Source organism: Elgaria multicarinata, chromosome 2 (assembly GCF_023053635.1).
Source record: "Elgaria multicarinata webbii isolate HBS135686 ecotype San Diego chromosome 2, rElgMul1.1.pri, whole genome shotgun sequence".
NCBI classification, from domain to species: domain Eukaryota; kingdom Metazoa; phylum Chordata; class Lepidosauria; order Squamata; family Anguidae; genus Elgaria; species Elgaria multicarinata.
The window spans coordinates 128,517,708-128,536,261 of NC_086172.1; the positions used below are offsets into that span (position 1 = coordinate 128,517,708).

General features: G+C 40.4%; 1 protein-coding gene across 1 annotated transcript in view; it reads right to left on the reverse strand.

The window, feature by feature from the left end:
* The window catches only part of STARD9 (StAR related lipid transfer domain containing 9), a 130,572-nt gene that overhangs the window by 52,457 nt on the left and 59,561 nt on the right, over window positions 1-18,554 (reverse strand). Inside the window, exons 8-14 of the mRNA XM_063118448.1 lie at window positions 12,364-12,433; window positions 10,414-10,486; window positions 9,421-9,488; window positions 8,127-8,224; window positions 4,637-4,837; window positions 1,502-1,599; window positions 665-742 (exon numbers count right to left, since the gene is read on the reverse strand). Of these exons, the coding sequence (XP_062974518.1) occupies window positions 665-742; window positions 1,502-1,599; window positions 4,637-4,837; window positions 8,127-8,224; window positions 9,421-9,488; window positions 10,414-10,486; window positions 12,364-12,433 (686 nt within the window). The remainder of the gene's footprint in view (window positions 1-664; window positions 743-1,501; window positions 1,600-4,636; window positions 4,838-8,126; window positions 8,225-9,420; window positions 9,489-10,413; window positions 10,487-12,363; window positions 12,434-18,554) is intronic.

The following is an 18,554-nucleotide window of genomic DNA, read 5'->3' on the forward strand; positions in this document are numbered from 1 at the left end:
CCTCAGGTAGGACTCAAAACAAGTAGCTTTCAGTATCTGGTCTTGCAAAATTGATTAAATGCAGTAATCAATTGACTGAGGCTCAATAATCAAATCAATTGATTAAATGCAGTAATCAATTGACTGAGGCTCAAATGCAGGCTCAATAGACTGAGTTAAAATTAAGAATCATATCAACTTTATAATTTTCTTTTAGCAAGCAATTAGAAACTATTCTAAATGAATTAGGTATTTTGTTTTATGCTGGAGGTTTCTGGGGTGTATGTGATAGGAGCAAGTTACAGCATGTTTAGGTAATTAATTAGATCATTTGAGCCCTATCTAATTTAGTTCTAAATGTTAAGTTACTTTATGTAACTTCTAACATATTTAACTTATTAAGGGAAAGGACATTTAGTGGTAGAGTGCATGCTTTAATACCTGGAATCTCTAGTAAAAAGAATGTAGGATCAGGTAATGGAAATGTTTTTTGAATGAGACCCTGGGAAGTTTCTGCCAGTCAGAGTATGCAATACTGGGCTGGACAATAATATGACCCTGTAAAAGGTAGCTTCCTGTATTCTTAATAATATCAGATATCAGAAAAGGTGATTCTTTAAAAAAAATGTAACAGATCTAATGAACAGTTCATTTTTATTCCATTTAGATAAACATTTCTACACACCAGCTCAAAGCTCATCAGCATAGCCTTCAATCTATCAATTTCTTCTCGTAGTTCTCTGATCAGCTTCACATTTGCATCCTGAAAAAATAGAGGACAAACATTCTTATAAAGAAGTGGAAGTATGAAAATAATTGATTTCATACAAATTTTTCTAAAACAAATCTACTGGATATATCCTGGCATAACTGTTCCATACATTATAGCGTACCAATTATTTGGTTTGGGCTGGGGGTATATTTATTTATTTATTTTATTAAATTTATATACCGCCTAAAAGTTGAAGCTCTCTGGGCGGTTTACAAAAGGTATGATGGATTTTAAGAAAGGTGCCAAGTACCTACTTAAATTTCCTCCTTCACTCTGTTAAAACTCAAACCATGATAATATTGGATGTAAGAATAGGCAGCTGTAACTAAATATATGATGAAAACATACCTGACGTATAAGGGATTAGAACTAAAATGTCACACAAAAACAATTTATTTATTTTATTACATTTATATACCGCCCCATAGCCGAAGCTCTCTGGGTGGTTTCAAAACTATTTCATAACTTAAAATATTATTTATAAAGTTAATATATACATAAACAACTGGGAGAGAAAAACGCTGTGGCCCCATTAGAAATTTTCAGTGCAATTCTACATACATATAGATATATACTCAAAAGTAAATAAAACTAAGTTTCATGGGGCTTACTCCAATGTAAGAGGGTACACGATTGCAGCTTTAGCTATAGTGCTTTTGCATGCATTTTTGTAAGTGACACACTGATTTACCTGATATATGGACAAAAATGCTTAATAGGAAGGGATAAAACAACAGCAAGTTAGCTCACCTCATTTACCCGGGGTTTGTTAATAATATTTTTGGCGTTTGAGGCATATCGCAATGTACTCATGGTCTCATTGTAACAAGAGCTTGCAGGAGAGATAGCTACAAATGGGAAAAAAACTTATTTAAAGATATTTATAATGCTGTATAGATAATATTTTGATCACAAAAGCTCATTACAGTTTTTAATCCTCCAGACAAGAACCATATCACACACAACTATTTTTTATGTCTGCAGATGATCAAAGACAGAAATTCTGCCAAGAACAGCAACTGGGGCTTTAAGCAGATCAGGATAGAACTGTTTTCCCCCAACTGCTTCCCTACGAACACCTCAATTGTTTTTCCCAAGGCCAACCACAAAGTCCTTGGCTAAGCAGGGATTTGAAGCCAAATCTTAGGTATTCAGGGTGTTTCCAGAAGGAGGGCTCCTTCTACCAATCAAAACACATTGTACAGCTATTCCAACTTTTCTTCCTTAACTTTTTTTTTGAAAGGAAAAAAATGGAAATGATGGGAAAACACAGGAGGGTTACAAATTCAACAAAACATCAGTAAAATTCCAGGAATTAGGCAAGGCCATTACACAACATTAGCCTTATCCAGAAGCACCTTTAGTTTACACTAGTGAATGGACCTGGCTTTACACCAGTGAGATTAGCCCTTCATTGATACAACAGCTGCAAACAAGCAAACTTACACAGCTGATAGAGTTGGACACACTGTGCCTGCCTTGTCTGAGTGAAACCATACATGTTGGCACCCCCAGGCATGGCCCCTGCCATGGTGCACCCCTATAGCCCTTGAGGGAGAGGTCTTCCACTCCATTTTCCTGAGTGGAGGCTGCCCCATTGCAGGGAGGAGGGATTAGCCATATAACCCTGTCCTTCTGCCTACTAAATCGACCTTAGTATGATACAGTGAAGCCTTCAAGGAAGCCTATGCAGCTGTCAGAGAGCTGGACACATTGTGCCTATCTCATCCATGTGAAGGCAACACCCACTGGCATCCCTAGGCACAGCTCTGCCAGGTGCACCCCATAGCCATTTAATAGAGAGGTCTGTCCACTTCATTTCCCTGCTCCATAGCAGGAGGGAGGAAGGAAGCATATCACTTTGTGCCTCAGTTTACTAATCTCGCCTGCTGGCTTCAAACTGTATGGGCTGATTGAGGAAGTCTTCCCCACTGACTGAAGATATTATTGAGGTCTTCAATCACACCGATACATTTAAATTAATTTAAATTAATGTGTTTTAAAAAACCAAATAACCTTGAGGCAAACAAACCTAGGGTCCCATTAGTAGGCATGCCAGGTTTTAGGTATTGAAGGGTGCAATCCTATGCATGTTTAGATAGAAAAACATCAGCACCATGTACATTGATGGTGCTATATAAATAAATAATAATAATAATAACATTCTACACCTGGGTGTTGGGAGCTGCAGACCGTTTTTCTGTCTAAACAGGCATAGCATTGCACCATATGTTTCATGGTCTTGGCACCGTAGTGGTAATAGACAGACCAACAGGCAGACACATGTCCTCTTTTGTTATTATAGATTGGGACATTATAAAGCACCTTTGACCCTCTCACTGATTATTGGCTACATGTGAATATTATTAACTCAGGATAGATCACAGTAATGAATTAAATGTACATTATTGACAAAGAACATTTTGTTGAAAATATGGATTATGGTGGATGACCTTCCTTTGGGGTGGAGGCTCACAACCGAAGCCTCAGGGCCAAACATTACATCTTCAAAATAATGCACAGTTTGGGTCTTAGAGTTCAGTCTCCTTAAAAACAGACAGACAAGCAAACAGACAAAGAACCTACAAGCACAAGTGGATGTTCAGAAGGGCTTAAGTGCCCATTCCTAAGAAGGTCAGAGACCTGGCCATTGGTGACATGTGCCTTATTTACATTGAATTATCATGTTGTAGACCATGTTGCAGTAAGAGTTTCTCAAAAATTCACCTGATCCAGAATTAGGCAACAAAGATCTTGATGAGCACACTGCCTTGAGAGCACGTGTCACTGAGTTTACAACAGCTGCGGTAGCTTCCAGTTAATTTCTGGACAAAATGTAAGGTACTTGTAGCTACCTTTAAGGCCCTAAAAGGCTTGGACACATGATACCTAAAGAACCATGTCCTCCTATATCAGCCTGCCTTCTCTTTAAGAATGGTGGGGTGGCTCTTCTCTGCATCGCATTAATGACAACAAAATGACTGGTTGGGATATGGCAGAAAGCCTTTTCTATGGCAATGCTAAATTATGGAAATCCCTGTCTTGAGAGTTGTTTTTGGCCTCTTGACCTTCTGCTGCCTAGACAAGACAGTTTTATTGCAGCAGACATTTGGTTTGCTGGGCTGATGAGTTATTAATTGACTGCCCCGTTTCTTGCTTTTATTGTATTGCTAATGTTTTATGAATGGATTTTGCTTTTGTTTTTTAAAAGTTGTTAGCTGCCCTGAGTAAACAGACTACAGCAGGAGGCTGGCATACAAACCTGCTCAAATAGAGAAATAAATTGTGGTGTTCTCAACAGGAGCAATTGAAAATGAAGTTCTACATCCATATTTATGTTTATGCTGTGACAGACAGCCACTGCTCAACTAGAATTTCATGTTGCTATATCCCGTGCATATCTGAAAGAGATATGGCCTTATATGCATTTCTAAAAATGAGATTCCTCCTTAGGAGAACAATGTTTGTTACAAAGGATTTCCCTTCTAAAAAAATTCATGTTACATGGAGTTACGCATGTAACTCAAAACTAACTGAAAGGTTTTGCATGTTCACTGTAGAACAGCATTAATTGAAAAAAAAAAATCTTGAAAAATTAGCTATCTTTCTCTAGCAGCCAGCTTTGCAAACCTAGTAAGGCCCAGAGCCTCTTCTGTATGCTATGCTTTGTATTTAGACAAAACGATATTAATCCAGATTCACATTTCCCAGATTTTACGTTCACATTTAGAGAATGTAGATGAAAAGTCCTCAATTACCCAAAGAATCACACAGTTCACCTCCCGAAACATATACTTTTTATTTTGAAGTTAAGCACTGAAGCTTCAGAACATACCACTTAGCATCCTAACACAACATGAAAGGAAATCAGAACCTTGAACTTACTTGCAATCATAATGGTCTTGGAATTGCCACCCAAACTGTCCTTCAGAAGCCAAGTGAGAATGGAGTCACGGTATGGAATGTAAGCTTGACGCTTGTGGCTGCTAATACTGGCTCCACAGTGACTGTCTGTATGGCTGCTGTCCACTTCACTAGCTATACTATTTATGCTCTGGCAACTGCTGAACATCTGAGAGTTTTGGGCTAAGAAGGGGGGAAACAACCACAGTTTACGATACACAACAAATATACATCACTCACTTGTTGCGGGAGATCAAGAGGTCTTTACCCAATGTAACACTTATGTCACTGGGATATTGCAACTACCCAGAAATAAAACCATGATGTTTTGACAATGGATAAATATTATCTTTCTACCAAATAGTGCCAACATTGCAAGTGGATTGCTGGGTGGAACATGAATTGTGTCAGTGATGATACACGACACAGTTCTTTTATCTACCTCATCATCATTGTTGTCATTTATTTGTTAGATTCTTTGATTTCCCCACCCCACCCTCATGTTTTATAGCTCCCATGCAAGAGCACTCATCCAGCAATATTTTGAAATGGGAGCAGGCAGCTCGCTGTTGTCTGAATTAGTCATTACTATTTGGAGTCTGCAGACAGCTTACCCTCAACTTCCTTCAGCAATGTGCTCTTACTTCCCTGCACCAGCACATATTGTAGTACAGATTTGTTTGATTTTTAAAAAGGCTGAGAATAGTATGGATGTCTCCTCCACATAAAGACTATTTCCACCTAGTTTTTGTCAACTAGAAACCATGCTACTGGGGAACATGCATTGAGAGTCTAAAAAAGTCTCCCATCCAAATAAGAACTTCTTGCTCTGTGCATGGTGATCTCATTATTCTCATTATATTAACAAAAGTACTTTATATCAACATGGCATTTCTCCATATAAAATGTTTCATATGTTATCCTCTGCTAAAGATAAGCAGAAGTTGTATCCCTTTGTAAACTACTGAAATATAATAGTTTACATATTCATTCATATTGCCAAGTTTATTTATTATTATTTATTTAGAATATTTATATACCACTCCCCATTGAAAAATTTCAGAGCGGTGTACAAGGTAAAATGAAAATAAAAACAGTTAAAACAAAATTTAAAAGAAGCAAAAACAGAAATCCAAGGCTGCATGTTAAAGAAAGGCTTCTTGGAATAAAGATGTTTTCAGGAGGCGCCGAAAGGAGGACAAGGTCGGAGCCTGCCTGACCTCCAGAGGCAGGGAATTCCACAGGAGGGGCGCCACCACGCTGAAGGCTCTTCCCCTGGTGGATTCCAATCGGAGGATGGATCTAGGTGGAACCACCAGGAGCAGGCCCTCGGATGACCTCAGTGACCGGGCAGGTTGGTAAGGGAGAAGGTGCTCTCTCAGGTATCCTGGTCCCAAGTTGTTTAGGGCTTTGTACACAAGTACAAGAACCTTAAACCTGGCCCGGTAGCGAATAGGCTGCCAGTGCAGGTCCCTCAGCAGAGGAGTTACATGCTGGAAAGGGGCAGCTACAGACAACAGCCGAGCTGCAGCATTCTGCACTAGCTCCAGCTTCCGGAGCAGCTTCAAGGGCAGCCCCACATAGAGCGTGTTGCAGTAATCCAATCTTGAGGTTACCAATGCCTGTACCACCGTGGTCAAGCTATCCCTGTCCAGGAGAGGCCGTAGTTGGCGAACCAACCGAAGAGGGTAAAAGGCACTCCGAGCCGTAGCAGCTACTTGAGCCTCCAACGACAGAAATGGGTCTAAGAGTACCCCCAAACTACGAACCTGTTCTTTCAGAGGCAGAGCAACCCCATCCAGAACAGGCAATGAGCCTGTCTCCCGGACTTGGGAACCACTCACCCATAGGGCTTCCGTCTTGCCAGGATTCAGTCTCAGTTTATTGGCCCTCATCCAGCCTATTACTGAGTCTAGGCACTGGTCCAGGACCTGCACAGCCTCACCTGATTCAGTTGTCACAGGGAGATAGAGCTGTGTGTCATCAGTGTATTGATGGCATTTAGCTCCAAATCCCCTAATGACCACTCCCAACGACTTCATATAGATGTTAAATAACATTGGGGACAAGATGGTGCCTTGCGGCACTCCATAGCTCAATTGCCAAGAGGCCGAGGACTGGTCACCCAATGCTACTCTCTGAAAATGACCCCGTAGGTAGGACTGGAACCACTGTAATACAGTGCCTCCGATGCCCATGCCACGGAGTCGATCCAGGAGGATACCATGGTCGATGGTATCAAAAGCCGCCAAGAGATCGAGCAGGATTAACAGGGTTGCATTCCCCCTGTCCCTCTCTCGATAAAGGTCATCCATCAGGGCGACCAAGGCTGATTCAGTCCCGTAACCAGATCGGAACCCAGACTGGAATTGATCTAGATAATCAGTATCCTCCAAGAGTGCCTGCAGTTGCTCCGCCACAACCCTCTCAAGTACCTTCCCTAAAAAAGGAGTGTTAGCAACTTGGCGGTAGTTGCCTAATACCATTGGGTCCAGGGAGGGCTTCTTCAGGAGTGGTCGCACTACTGCCTCCTTCTCTCCTTAAATGCTTCTGGAGAGAAGCATTTATCACCCCCTGGACCTACCCAGTCAGACCCCCTCGGCTGCTTTTATAAGTCAGGAGGGAGAGGGATCGAGAGGGCAAGTGGTCGGTCGCACTGCTGCAAGCACCTTGTCCACATCATCAGGCCGCAATAACTGGAACTGATCCCACAAAATTGGGCTGATGGTGGCATCGGACACCTCAACTGGAGCTGCACTAAAAACAACGTCAAGCTTGCTGCAGAGAGAAGCGATCTTGTCCTCAAAGTGTGGTGCAAAAAGGTCACAGCGGGTCCTTGACGGAGCCAGGGCCCCATTTACTGGGGATGATGTTAGCAGCCCCCGGACCACCTGGAAGAGCTCCGCTGGACGGTTATTCAAGGACGCAATGGAGGCAGCAAAATAAGCCTCCTTTGCTGCCCGCACTGCCACGCAATAGGCACGGTTATGTGCTCTACAGCGTGCTCGGTCATCTTCGCTTCGAGTCTTGCGCCATTTGCGCTCTAGCCAACATCCAGCCTGTTTCATTGACCGCAACTCCTTAGCATACCAAGGAGCAGAGTGGGCTCTACAGGACTGGAGAGGGCACTCAGGTGCGATCAAGTCGATGGCCCTCCGCATCTCACCATTCCACAGTGAGGCTAGGGCCTCGGCTGGATCACCAGTTCTCTCCACTGGAAAATCCCCAAGAGCATTCAGAAATCCATTGGATTCCATCAGTCTCCTGGGGCGGACCATCCGAATAGGTCTCTCACCCTTGCAGGAGGGTAGTAACGCCGTGAGTTTAAATCTCACCAGGAAATGATCTGACCATGACAATGGGGTTACTTGGGGGGGAAAAACCCTCAGACTACCCATCTCACAGTATGGTAATTTGTTACTGTAGCACTGTATCTAGCTATTGTTCAAATAAAATTTAACATTATTTATACCTAAGGTAGAGATGACAATTCCAAGAGTAACCAATGATTTGTTAATGTTGGCTCCTTCTGTGATCCGATCTTTGCAGTAACTAGGATCAGCTCTTTCACTGAAAGACACAGTGGAAGTGGGTTAATAAGTAATACAGCTCCAAGGAAAGTAACAACAATGAAAAGCCACCAGTATAAAATCAATCAATGAAAGCCAAATATAGACCTAACCAACTCTCAAAAAATTAAGATGCTAGCCAGCCCTCCAGTACTAAAATATAGCCCTGAAAGGAAAATTTTACATTTCCAGCTTTAAACTTTGGCAAGAAGGAGCAAGGAAGGAATTGCTTAATTTTGGGCCTGTGACTTGAAAACTGCTCTCTACAAGTTTGTTATTAGAGAGAATGTAATGACCAAGTTCATACAATCAAAACAAGTTGCTGTGGTTTAAATAAGCAATGGAGGCTTATTTTAATTCCCCTCAAAAAAGCTACTCTGCCCAGGTTAGGAAACATCAAGCTGCACCCAGGTGGGTAAATGGTGCCTGGCATGCACCAGGGACTAAAACAAGCCACTACTGCTTATTTGGTCATGTGAACTGGCCCAATATCTTCCTGAATTCTCTCTCTGTCTGTTCCAATTGCTTCCATTTATCCTCAACAGATTAAAGTGCATGTGTCTCTCTAATTATACTTAAAATAATGTAAATATATTTCCTTCCAAATGGCTTATGTATGTCCACTAGAAAGCATAAACATTCCAAAGCATCACTTTTTAGTTCATCTTGTTAGCTCCAGTACTTAAACTTTCAGGAATGTACTTCTATGTATGTTGCACAATAAACACACTTTTACTGAATCCATTTTAGTACTGGATACTAATCAAGAAATCAATTTCTTCTTCTTCCTTTGCCTCCCCTGTTTCTCCCCAATTCTGGCTTAATTTTCTTGCTTTCATTGTACAATTACAAACATCGTCAGAATGGAGCTTATGAGAAGTAAAATTTGTAATATGGCATCTATCAGGTTATAGCTGTAGTTTTCAAATTGTGTTCTGAAGGATGCTAGAGTACCCCTAAACCATGAGAAAGATACCTTGCACACAGATACTGATTTTCCCTTCCATTGCAGCTGCAGGCATTGAAGGCATTAGAGGTTTGGTGCCTCACACACTAGCTTGTGTGAACAGTATGCTTTAAACATGCTCCGGTATCGTGAGTAACACACAGGAGTTCTGTGAAAATTGTCCTGTACAAGCAGACAGTTTAGTAACAATTGATTTATTCAATGCTATATGTCAGGAATCAAAATATTACCTGCCTGCAAGGTCCACTAAGTTGATCTTGCTTGCAATTTCAGAGGGCAGATTGTTTTCTAGTATAGCCTGAAGGGAAATTAATGTAAGTCTTAGAACAATTCATACACATTCAAACAAAGTTATTCTTACATGTGTATATGTGACATTTTTGTTTTTCCGGGAATCTTCAAGAAGTTTGCTAAGCAGTTGGAGTTTCAGCATAAGACCTATTAAATGGTGTATCAAAACCAGTCCTCCAGTTCATGTCCACTAGCTTGCAAGATTTTACCACACTGGAACACCACCTAAGACAAGAATATATGCCATGTCCTTTACAACAATGTGATCCGTACAGAGGGCTTCAGTGAAGTGTAGGCTGAACTATAATGTGTACTAGTCTAAAAAGCACATTAAACTGGCTGAAAGATTTGGCAGCCCACTGGGTGTGAAGGGAAATTGAGAGAGAAAAGGACAGGGCACGATTGGGTGGGAGATGTCAAAGAGAAAGAGAGGGCTCATTCAGACAACACACTAAGCCATGGTTAGGCCATTAACTCTTTTGCAGCAAGTGGTTAGTGTGCATGTTTACACTGTAGTTATATAGCCACTATGGTTAGGAATGGTCCACACAACATGCTAAGTCCTGGTTCACATGACACACTAAGTTGTAATGTTTAGTTGACAATGCTTAAACGTCATGGCTTTAGCGTGTTGTCTGAACAAGGCCAGAGAGAGACAAGGGAGTGGCTTTGGCCCTGCCCACTACGGGCATGCATCCCCCTACAGATTACTCAAGGGAATAAGGTTCTTAACGGGGGGGGGGGGGGATGCTCTCCACCTCTGTTTTAAAAAACGAATGGAATCTACATGCATACTATGAAGACCCATTGAAATAAACTAGTTTTATGGGTTTGCAACCAGTTTTGATACCGTGGGCTTATTGTTCAAAACAAAGCCTATAAACATTGTTTTTCTGGGTTTCAAACATGCTTGAATAGAAAATGGGACTAACTTGAGTATACTGGATGGTGAAGATAGCGTGAGATCTGCTGCTGGCATCATGAATATGGGTAGCTGCTGTAATTCTACACACAAGAAAAAGCAGAGTTAATATTTCATTTTAACTAATATGGAAAAACTAAAGTAGGAAGTTAACACATCACAGTCTAAACAAAGATTTGGATTGAGGGGTACTACTGTTAGCAGCTATGAATGTCTCTGGATCTACTCATGGATCCAGATATGAAAGCAGATTCCATCAAATGATTAATTTGTGCACAATCACATGTTCTTCTGCACGCTGATACTTTTGGACAGTCCCCAGTGCATATACAAAAGCTAAATAAATAAAAAGCTATGGTATTCAAACAATGAGCCAAAGTTCTTAGGTTTTAATGTTTTATTCATTTAATGACTATTTTACTGCCTTGTTCTATGCTGCCATTTTGGTAGAAAATTTATGCTGGACATACATATGTAAACAAAGTTGTGGCTCTAGATGTTACATAATGTGGAAGACTGTCTGCATTTCCTGCCATAGTGAGATGCACAAGCTTCCAATACAAGCACAGGTTGTGCCTCTTTTATTGAGTGTGGGTGGAAATGCAATGTCCAACTTCAAATGTTACTAAACAGCACAGAGAAGAGAACATAAGAACATAATCACAGCCATGCTGGATCAGACCAGCATTCTGTTCACATAGCAGCAAACCAGCAATTGACCAGGAACCCTTAAGCAGGACATGAGTGCTACAGTACCTTCTCACCCATGTTCCTCAGCAACTGGTGCACACAGGCTTACTGCCTCTGATACTGGAGGTAGCACATAACCACCAGGGCTAGTAGCCATTGATAGCCTTCTCCTCCAGGAATTTATCCAACCCCCTTTTAAAGCCATCCAAATTGGTGGCCATCACTACATCTTGTGGCAGCAAATTACATAGTTTAACTGTGCCCTGTGTGAAGTAGTACTTCTTTTTATCTGTTCTGAATTTCCCACCAATCAGTTTCAAGGGATGACCTCAGCTTTTAGCATTTTGACACAGAGAAAAATGTCACCCTAACCACATTCTCTACACCATGCATAAATAGGTTCTATCACGTCTCTCTCCTTTTTTCCAAGCTAAAGGCAGTATGATATTGGCAGGTGTGGTGACCAGAACTGTACACAGTATTCTAAGTGTGGTTGCATCATAGATTTGTATAAAAGCAGTATGATACTGGCACTTTTATTCTCAATTCCTTTTCTAATTATGCTTAACATGGAGTTTTTTTTTACACAGTGTCTGCACCAGTTCCAGCAGGGGATGGCCACCATGTGCAGAAGCCCCCTACTGGATCCTGCATTGTAGGGTTTTCTATTATGGATACTCCTATTCCTAGGAATATATGCTCATACCATTCACAAAGTCTTTTTAGAATGCAACTAAAACCAAAATTGACTTAGGATACTTCCAGACAGATGGCTCCTAGCATTAACAATCAAAAGACATTGTGTAGCTATTCCACCTTTTCTTCCTTAATAGGAGGGCTACAAATAGAAGACAAGACATCTGGACTCTCCATTAAATTCTGTGAATGAGGCATTGTGATTGCACAATAAAAGCCTCTTCTTAAAGCACCCTTAGTCATGTCCTCCTTTCTATCTTAAGGTATAAGGCTTCTAAAATATTATGAGCTCTGTAACATTAAGTTTAGGAATTTTAACTAAACCACATCTTTCAGAGCCTATAGAAGAATATTAATTTAAACAAACATGTTAAAAAGTGAATTGCTCTCAGAAACTATTATAACTATAGAATTAAACATATGATCCCGACTTTCTAGAGAATAACTAGGATTCTAATCTCCTTGCAAGTATTAACAATTCTTGTTGTCTGGTTAAAGATGGATAATAATATGCCTGGAAAAATCAATATAAATAAGGAATTAAGTTGTTTGGGGGGATTTTAACACAAAATACCTGTTCGCTATGCCTTCTTCCAGAAGTCCAACTACTTGTTTGTAGTCTGTAACCACATGTTGAGAAAGCCCTGGAAGAGATTTTAAAAATAAATGACCAATTGTTAATAGAATTTCATCCCTGCTATTTATGCCTAATATAGGCAGGAACCAAAGAACTCATGCAAAAGTGGAAGGCACTTTTACATGTGCCCTGGTGTGTGTGTGTGTGTGTGTGTGTGTGTGTGTTTATAAGAGAGCAAGATCAGAGTGGTTGTTGGCTATTTTCCATTATGGTCACATGCTTTTCAACAGCATAATGTCCCATTCCAGAGGGTCTCCTTGCCTTTAGGAACAGTTTTTCATTGAGTATAAGGGACCATGGTGGGTCAGGAAATTGGAAAAGCCCCAGAAAATATGCATTGTTTCATATTCAGTCCTTTGAATCCTGACCTATGTTGATTTGTTTATTGTGCAGAAAGCAGGGATCACAATAATTTATTTGACAATAATGTAAAGCAAACATTTCTGAGACTTGGGGCTCATCTACACCAAGCAAGATACTCCACTATGAAAGCAGTATGAAAGCAGTAAATAAAAGGCAGGAGCCACACAACTACTTTATAGAGGTGTAGAAGTGCAATGCAGGATTTATACTACTGCTTTATAGTGGTATTGAAGTGCACTGACAACTGTTGGGGCCCATGTTACATCTACACCAAGCAGGATATAGCACTATGAAAGCAGTATGAAAGCAGTATATGGCATGTGTCATGGCCCCCAACAGTTGTCAGCGCCCTTCAATACTGCTATAGAACAGTAGTGTGGCTCCTGCCTTTTATACACAACTTTCATACCGCTTTCATAGTGGAATATCCTGCTTGGTGTAGATAAGCCCTTGGTTATCACTACTATGATATCAATACAAATTCATATCGATACAAATTCCTACAAAAGCAAAAAAGAGAGAAAATAATTTTTAAACTAAAGGACAATCCATGAGCTTGCCAAAAAGCAAACTACAAGATCAAGCATAAAGGGTGCTGCATTGCAGATTTCAGGATGGTACATTAGTCTCTGCAACCTCTCTAGAGAGCATCATACTGCAGAAATGCAACTTCTTCAATAGCAATTAATCTAAAATGCTCATCACAGGAGTACAAAAGAAACAAAGAATGATGAAATACAAGTCACATGAACTTCTACAGTACTTTCTACTGCAGCATCTGACACGGGATTCAGAGATTGCACCTGCTAGGAGATCTTTGGGCTCCAGAGGTCACCAGGAACTAAAGGAACTCACGACACCACAGGTACTGCAGTAAAGTTTCAGAAAAATTGTAACTGTCATGTTTTACCCAAGATCTTTTTCTTGCTGCATAACCTTGAAGGAGAAACATTTTTGGTTCTCCTGCTACTGTTTAACAACTAACTACAAGCTATTTCTTCAGATTTATTAGGGCTATGGGAAAAGGCTGAAGCACGGAGATTTTTAGCGTAGAAAAAAAAGAAGACTTAGTAGAAACTTGATAGAAGTTCATAAAATTATTTATGTTAGGTATTTGTATACTAGCTTTCTGGAAAAACAAAACAAAACAACAAGGCGGTGTACAACAAATCAAAGCAATAAAAACAAGCCAACCCCGCCCCCCATTAAAACCAGCACTAAAACCATCATTAAAACATTACAAACAATAAAAACCACTAAAAATCATTTAAAAGTCTAAGGCCTTTTCTACACCTGCCTTTTCCCCCAGGATCTTCCCTTGATCGTTCCTGTGCATACAAATGCCACACAAGGGGTCCTGGGAGCAGGCAGGGACGATCCCTCTGTTTTCCTGGGATAACCCTTAGGTGTAGAAAGGGCCTAAGTTTAAAAGATGTGACTTGAAACCTTTACTAAAAGCAGAGAGCATAGGAGCCAATCCTAACTATGAGAGGAGTGCATTCCACAATTGGGGAGCGATGTAAGAGAAAATGCTTTCACTTGTGCCTGTCAAGCAGACCTCTGTGAGCAAAGAAGTCCTCAAAAGGGTTCTCCTGAAGATCTTAATGAGCTTTATCACACCAGCGTTATACTGTGCAATCACTGCAAATCGCGTGCAAAGGACTCCGAAGTTTTCCAGCTTATAATCTGCTTTTATTGTGAAGTACTCCCATGCATCCTGCTTTAATTGTGCTTCTTAACCAAAAGAAGTGCAATATTTTGCTACTAGTTTTCGAGCGTATCATTTGTTGTTTTCCGAGCGGCCACTGGGGCGCAGGAGCAGGATTTGAAGAAAAATTAAACAAATGCTTACATCTGCGTAAGTTTTAAAGATAAAGACATCAAAATTGGCACAGTAATAGATATTAAGGAGAGCTTTAATCATACCAAATTTGAATCAGATTGGGTCATCTGTTGATTTTTTTATTTTTTTACATTTCCCCCCTTAAATCCCATTTCTTGGTATGCAAAGGATCTAGCCGCCTGGTAGCAACAACAACAACAGCAACAGCTTAGCACTGTAGGGGATAATTTGAGGGAAACAGGTACGTGGGATGAAGCTCACTAACTGGCCAGGTTCATTGCAACAATATGCACAGAGTGAAGAACAAAAAGACAAATATTTATTTTCAGAAAAAATTAACAATTTATAGAATTTACCACCTTAAAGGGGCATTAAACAAATTTAAGGGAGAGATGCTAAGAACTATTGCCAGATATGTAGTAGCTAAATAGAATCTCCATGTTTGGAGGTAAAGTGTCTCTAAATACCAATAGCTAGGGGGAAAGGAATGGGATAAAACGGTTGCCTTTATGCTCTGCTTGTGGGCTTAATGGAAACACCTGCCTGGCCACTGTTACAAACAATTAAACCTGTGTCTGATCCAGTAGGTCTATTCTTATGTTCTGTTTATTGAATCTGTAATGTACATTTTACTCTTAAAATTAAACACGTTAGCACTGATAGAGAAGGAGTGGCATGAAAAACACATTTTTGCTACTTTAGATAAGAACAGCTATTTTTTAAATAGCACATAAATGTCTCAAACTCTTTCTGAGCTGGGATCTGTTGTTGATTGCATCATTTCCTGATTAAAAAGATGCTGGTTCCTTAACAGTTGAACCATCTGTAAGAAAGAATTTTGAAACCATTCCAATAAAAGAGCACTGAAGGGCTTTCAACATTTAAAAGGCCATGATCTCAAAAAACATTTGCAGTGAATAATGATAGTCTGAAAATAACGCAAATTCTTTAGTAGTGTGGTTGTGTGTGTGTGTGTGTGTGTGTGTGTGTGTGTGTGTTTTAAATGAGATCTGCAACTCAAAAAAGCAATACGTTTAAAACAGAGGACAGAAATACTATAGAAGCAAGAATGGCCAAATTTAAGGTCATTGTAAATGCATGAAGCACTGGACCAAACTTAATGTGCATATTTTAATTACGCCTAAGGCCAGAACTAGACATTGCAGAATATGTGTCACTGGTGCTGAAAGTCTTTCCCACACTCTGCACATAACCTCTAATATCTCTATCTCCTTTCTCTCCCCTAAAATCTATTAAAACAAAACATGTGACAGACATCATCACGTTGTGAGTTTCTGTACTGTTCAAGTAGCAGCCAATGAAGTGGAGTGGGTAGGGGAACTAGAAATATGATATCAGATCACATGTTTCATTTACCAGACATCTTGGGGACAGGGAATAAGAACACAAGGGTCTGCCATTTTTAGTGGTAGTCACCAGTGACATTTTCACTATACATAAATGCAAAGTTTGCTACTGAAATACAGTGGGGCTGTCTATATGCCCTATTTACCCTGTGGTGGCTGCGCACTGGCGATGCGTCGATTATATAATACAGCTGCCAACTTGCAATCACCACAGGGCTTTTCCCCAGAGCTGCTGATTTAAAAAGCTGGGGACTTACTGTGACTTCTTTGCTTTGCTGAGGTCACCACCATCTTTCCACCATCTGTTGGTGGTGACCTCACTTTGGCCCTTAGGCATTTGGGCAGGGGGCAGATCGTGACCACTGATAGGTCGCCGGAAGAGCAGGAAGGCAGGCAGAAGGCGGGGACATGCCTGTCAAACTGACTAGCGGCTGGAAAGCCAGCACTCCTTTTTCTGTGGGGATTAACTGTTTTAAGGGAACATGGAGCCAAAGCAGTGCCATGAAGACACGCCAATAACATTCACAATTCTCCTGCAAACTGTGAGGAGGGGGTTGTTTGTTTCAGTTATCTATAAAGTATTGGTTCATTGCAAGAATGAACAACCTACGTTTTGCCATGTATACCAGAAAGTAAACCATGCTTATTTTATCCATATTACTAATTCATATGATTGAGGAATGTACATCAATGTAATTTGAATTTATTTTGACTAGCTCTACCCAAATAACAGTAGCAGATTGCCTGCAGAAAAATTCTCCATAAGCAACGTTTCCAGACATGTTAAAATAAATGTCATAATCTAGAACTTGATGTATGCAGCAATGTTCATTCCAATAGAAGAGGCAGTTCCATGGGCACAAGCCTTTGTGTACACAAAACTATCTCTTCATGGGAATAATTTGCAGAGAGCTTGTTATGCAGAAATGAGTTCCCATGTGGCATCATCACTCAATTAGAGTGAGTTTGGTTGAATAACCCACAAAGCCAGGCTGACTGTTAAGGCTGCACACATAACCTACCACACTTGTGAATAAATCCCATTAAACTCAGTGGGATTTACATCACAGTAAACCTGGACAGGATGGAGGCTGTTCATCCTGTTCTGATGTGGTTGCAGCACTCCCTCTGAAGGAGCAGGTTTGTAGCCTGGGTTTTTTTCCCCCTGGAGTCATCTTTGTCACTTAAGACTCATATGGCCTCAGTGGAACAGAGTGCCTTCTACCAGCTATGTTCCTATCTGGACAAGGATAACCTGGCTTTAGTAGTCTATGTTCTCATAGATTGTTGCAATGCATTCTACTTGAAGATACAGCTTGTACAAGCATATAATACCAATTCTGGCCCGCTTGCACTGGCTGCCTGTACATTTCTGAGCCCAATTCAAGGTACTGGTTTCAACTTATAAAAGGCCTTATATGGCTTGAGTCCAAAATACTTAACACAGAGCCTTTTCCTGATATGAACTTACCCATTACAATCAATATCTGAATCCCTCCTTCAAGGGAGGATGGGAACAAGGGAGAGGGCCTTCTTGATGATGGCCACACCACTGTGGAATGCTTTCTTGGGGCTGACATTTTCTGGGCACCAGATTAAGACTTTTCTTTTGACGGTATATGATGTGGCTTTTAATGTTAATTGATTTATCAGATCCCAGTATCTTATTGCAACTTTTAAAAGCTGTTTTAAATAGTTGTTAAATTTTGCATGTTAAATGTTTTATATTACCTTTTATTATGTTATAAATTCCTTAAAAATCCATGTGCCTATTTCTGTCATGAGTTTCCATTAAACTTAAGTAGGAGAATATATATATGAAGAAATATATGGGTCATGCCCTTCCTTACTGATTATTCCAGATGTTTTGGCCTACAACTTCCATCACCATTGGCTATATTGGCTAGGGCTAATGGGAGTTGTAATACACACATCTGAAGGGCCACCACTACTCTAAATAAATAAGGGGGGGAAAAGTTATACATACTCCTACAATATGCCACTGGTATGTTCATGTATGAAGCTACCCTCTGACCATAACTCAATCAAACTGAATCACCAGTATAAAATCAATCCAGTTCATGTGATCTCACAACAGCATTCTATGTCTATCATATGACACTGTTAAACAAAGGCAGTACTTCATATTTTAGGCATCCAGCCAACCCTTTCTAAAAGTTTGAACTGCAACGTTTCATCATTAGCAACAGACATGCATCAGAGCCTTGTGGGAGTATATGGGCCTATCATAAGACACAGATGCTAGGCAACCATAGCCTTATATGGAGCGTCCATGCAGGATTCCCAGAAGTTGGACATTTGCCATTTCCCCTCCAATGTCCCTGTAATGCCTTTGCTCTGATCCCTTTTAGGAAGTAAGGAATCAACAGATCACCCTCTCTGATTATAAATTCCATCAGTAAACATCATTTTTAGCACCATTTCTGCAGATTGACATTAGTTACCTAATTTGCCAGAAGCAATCCTATATATATATATATATATATATATATATACACACACACACACACACACACACACACACACATCCATCA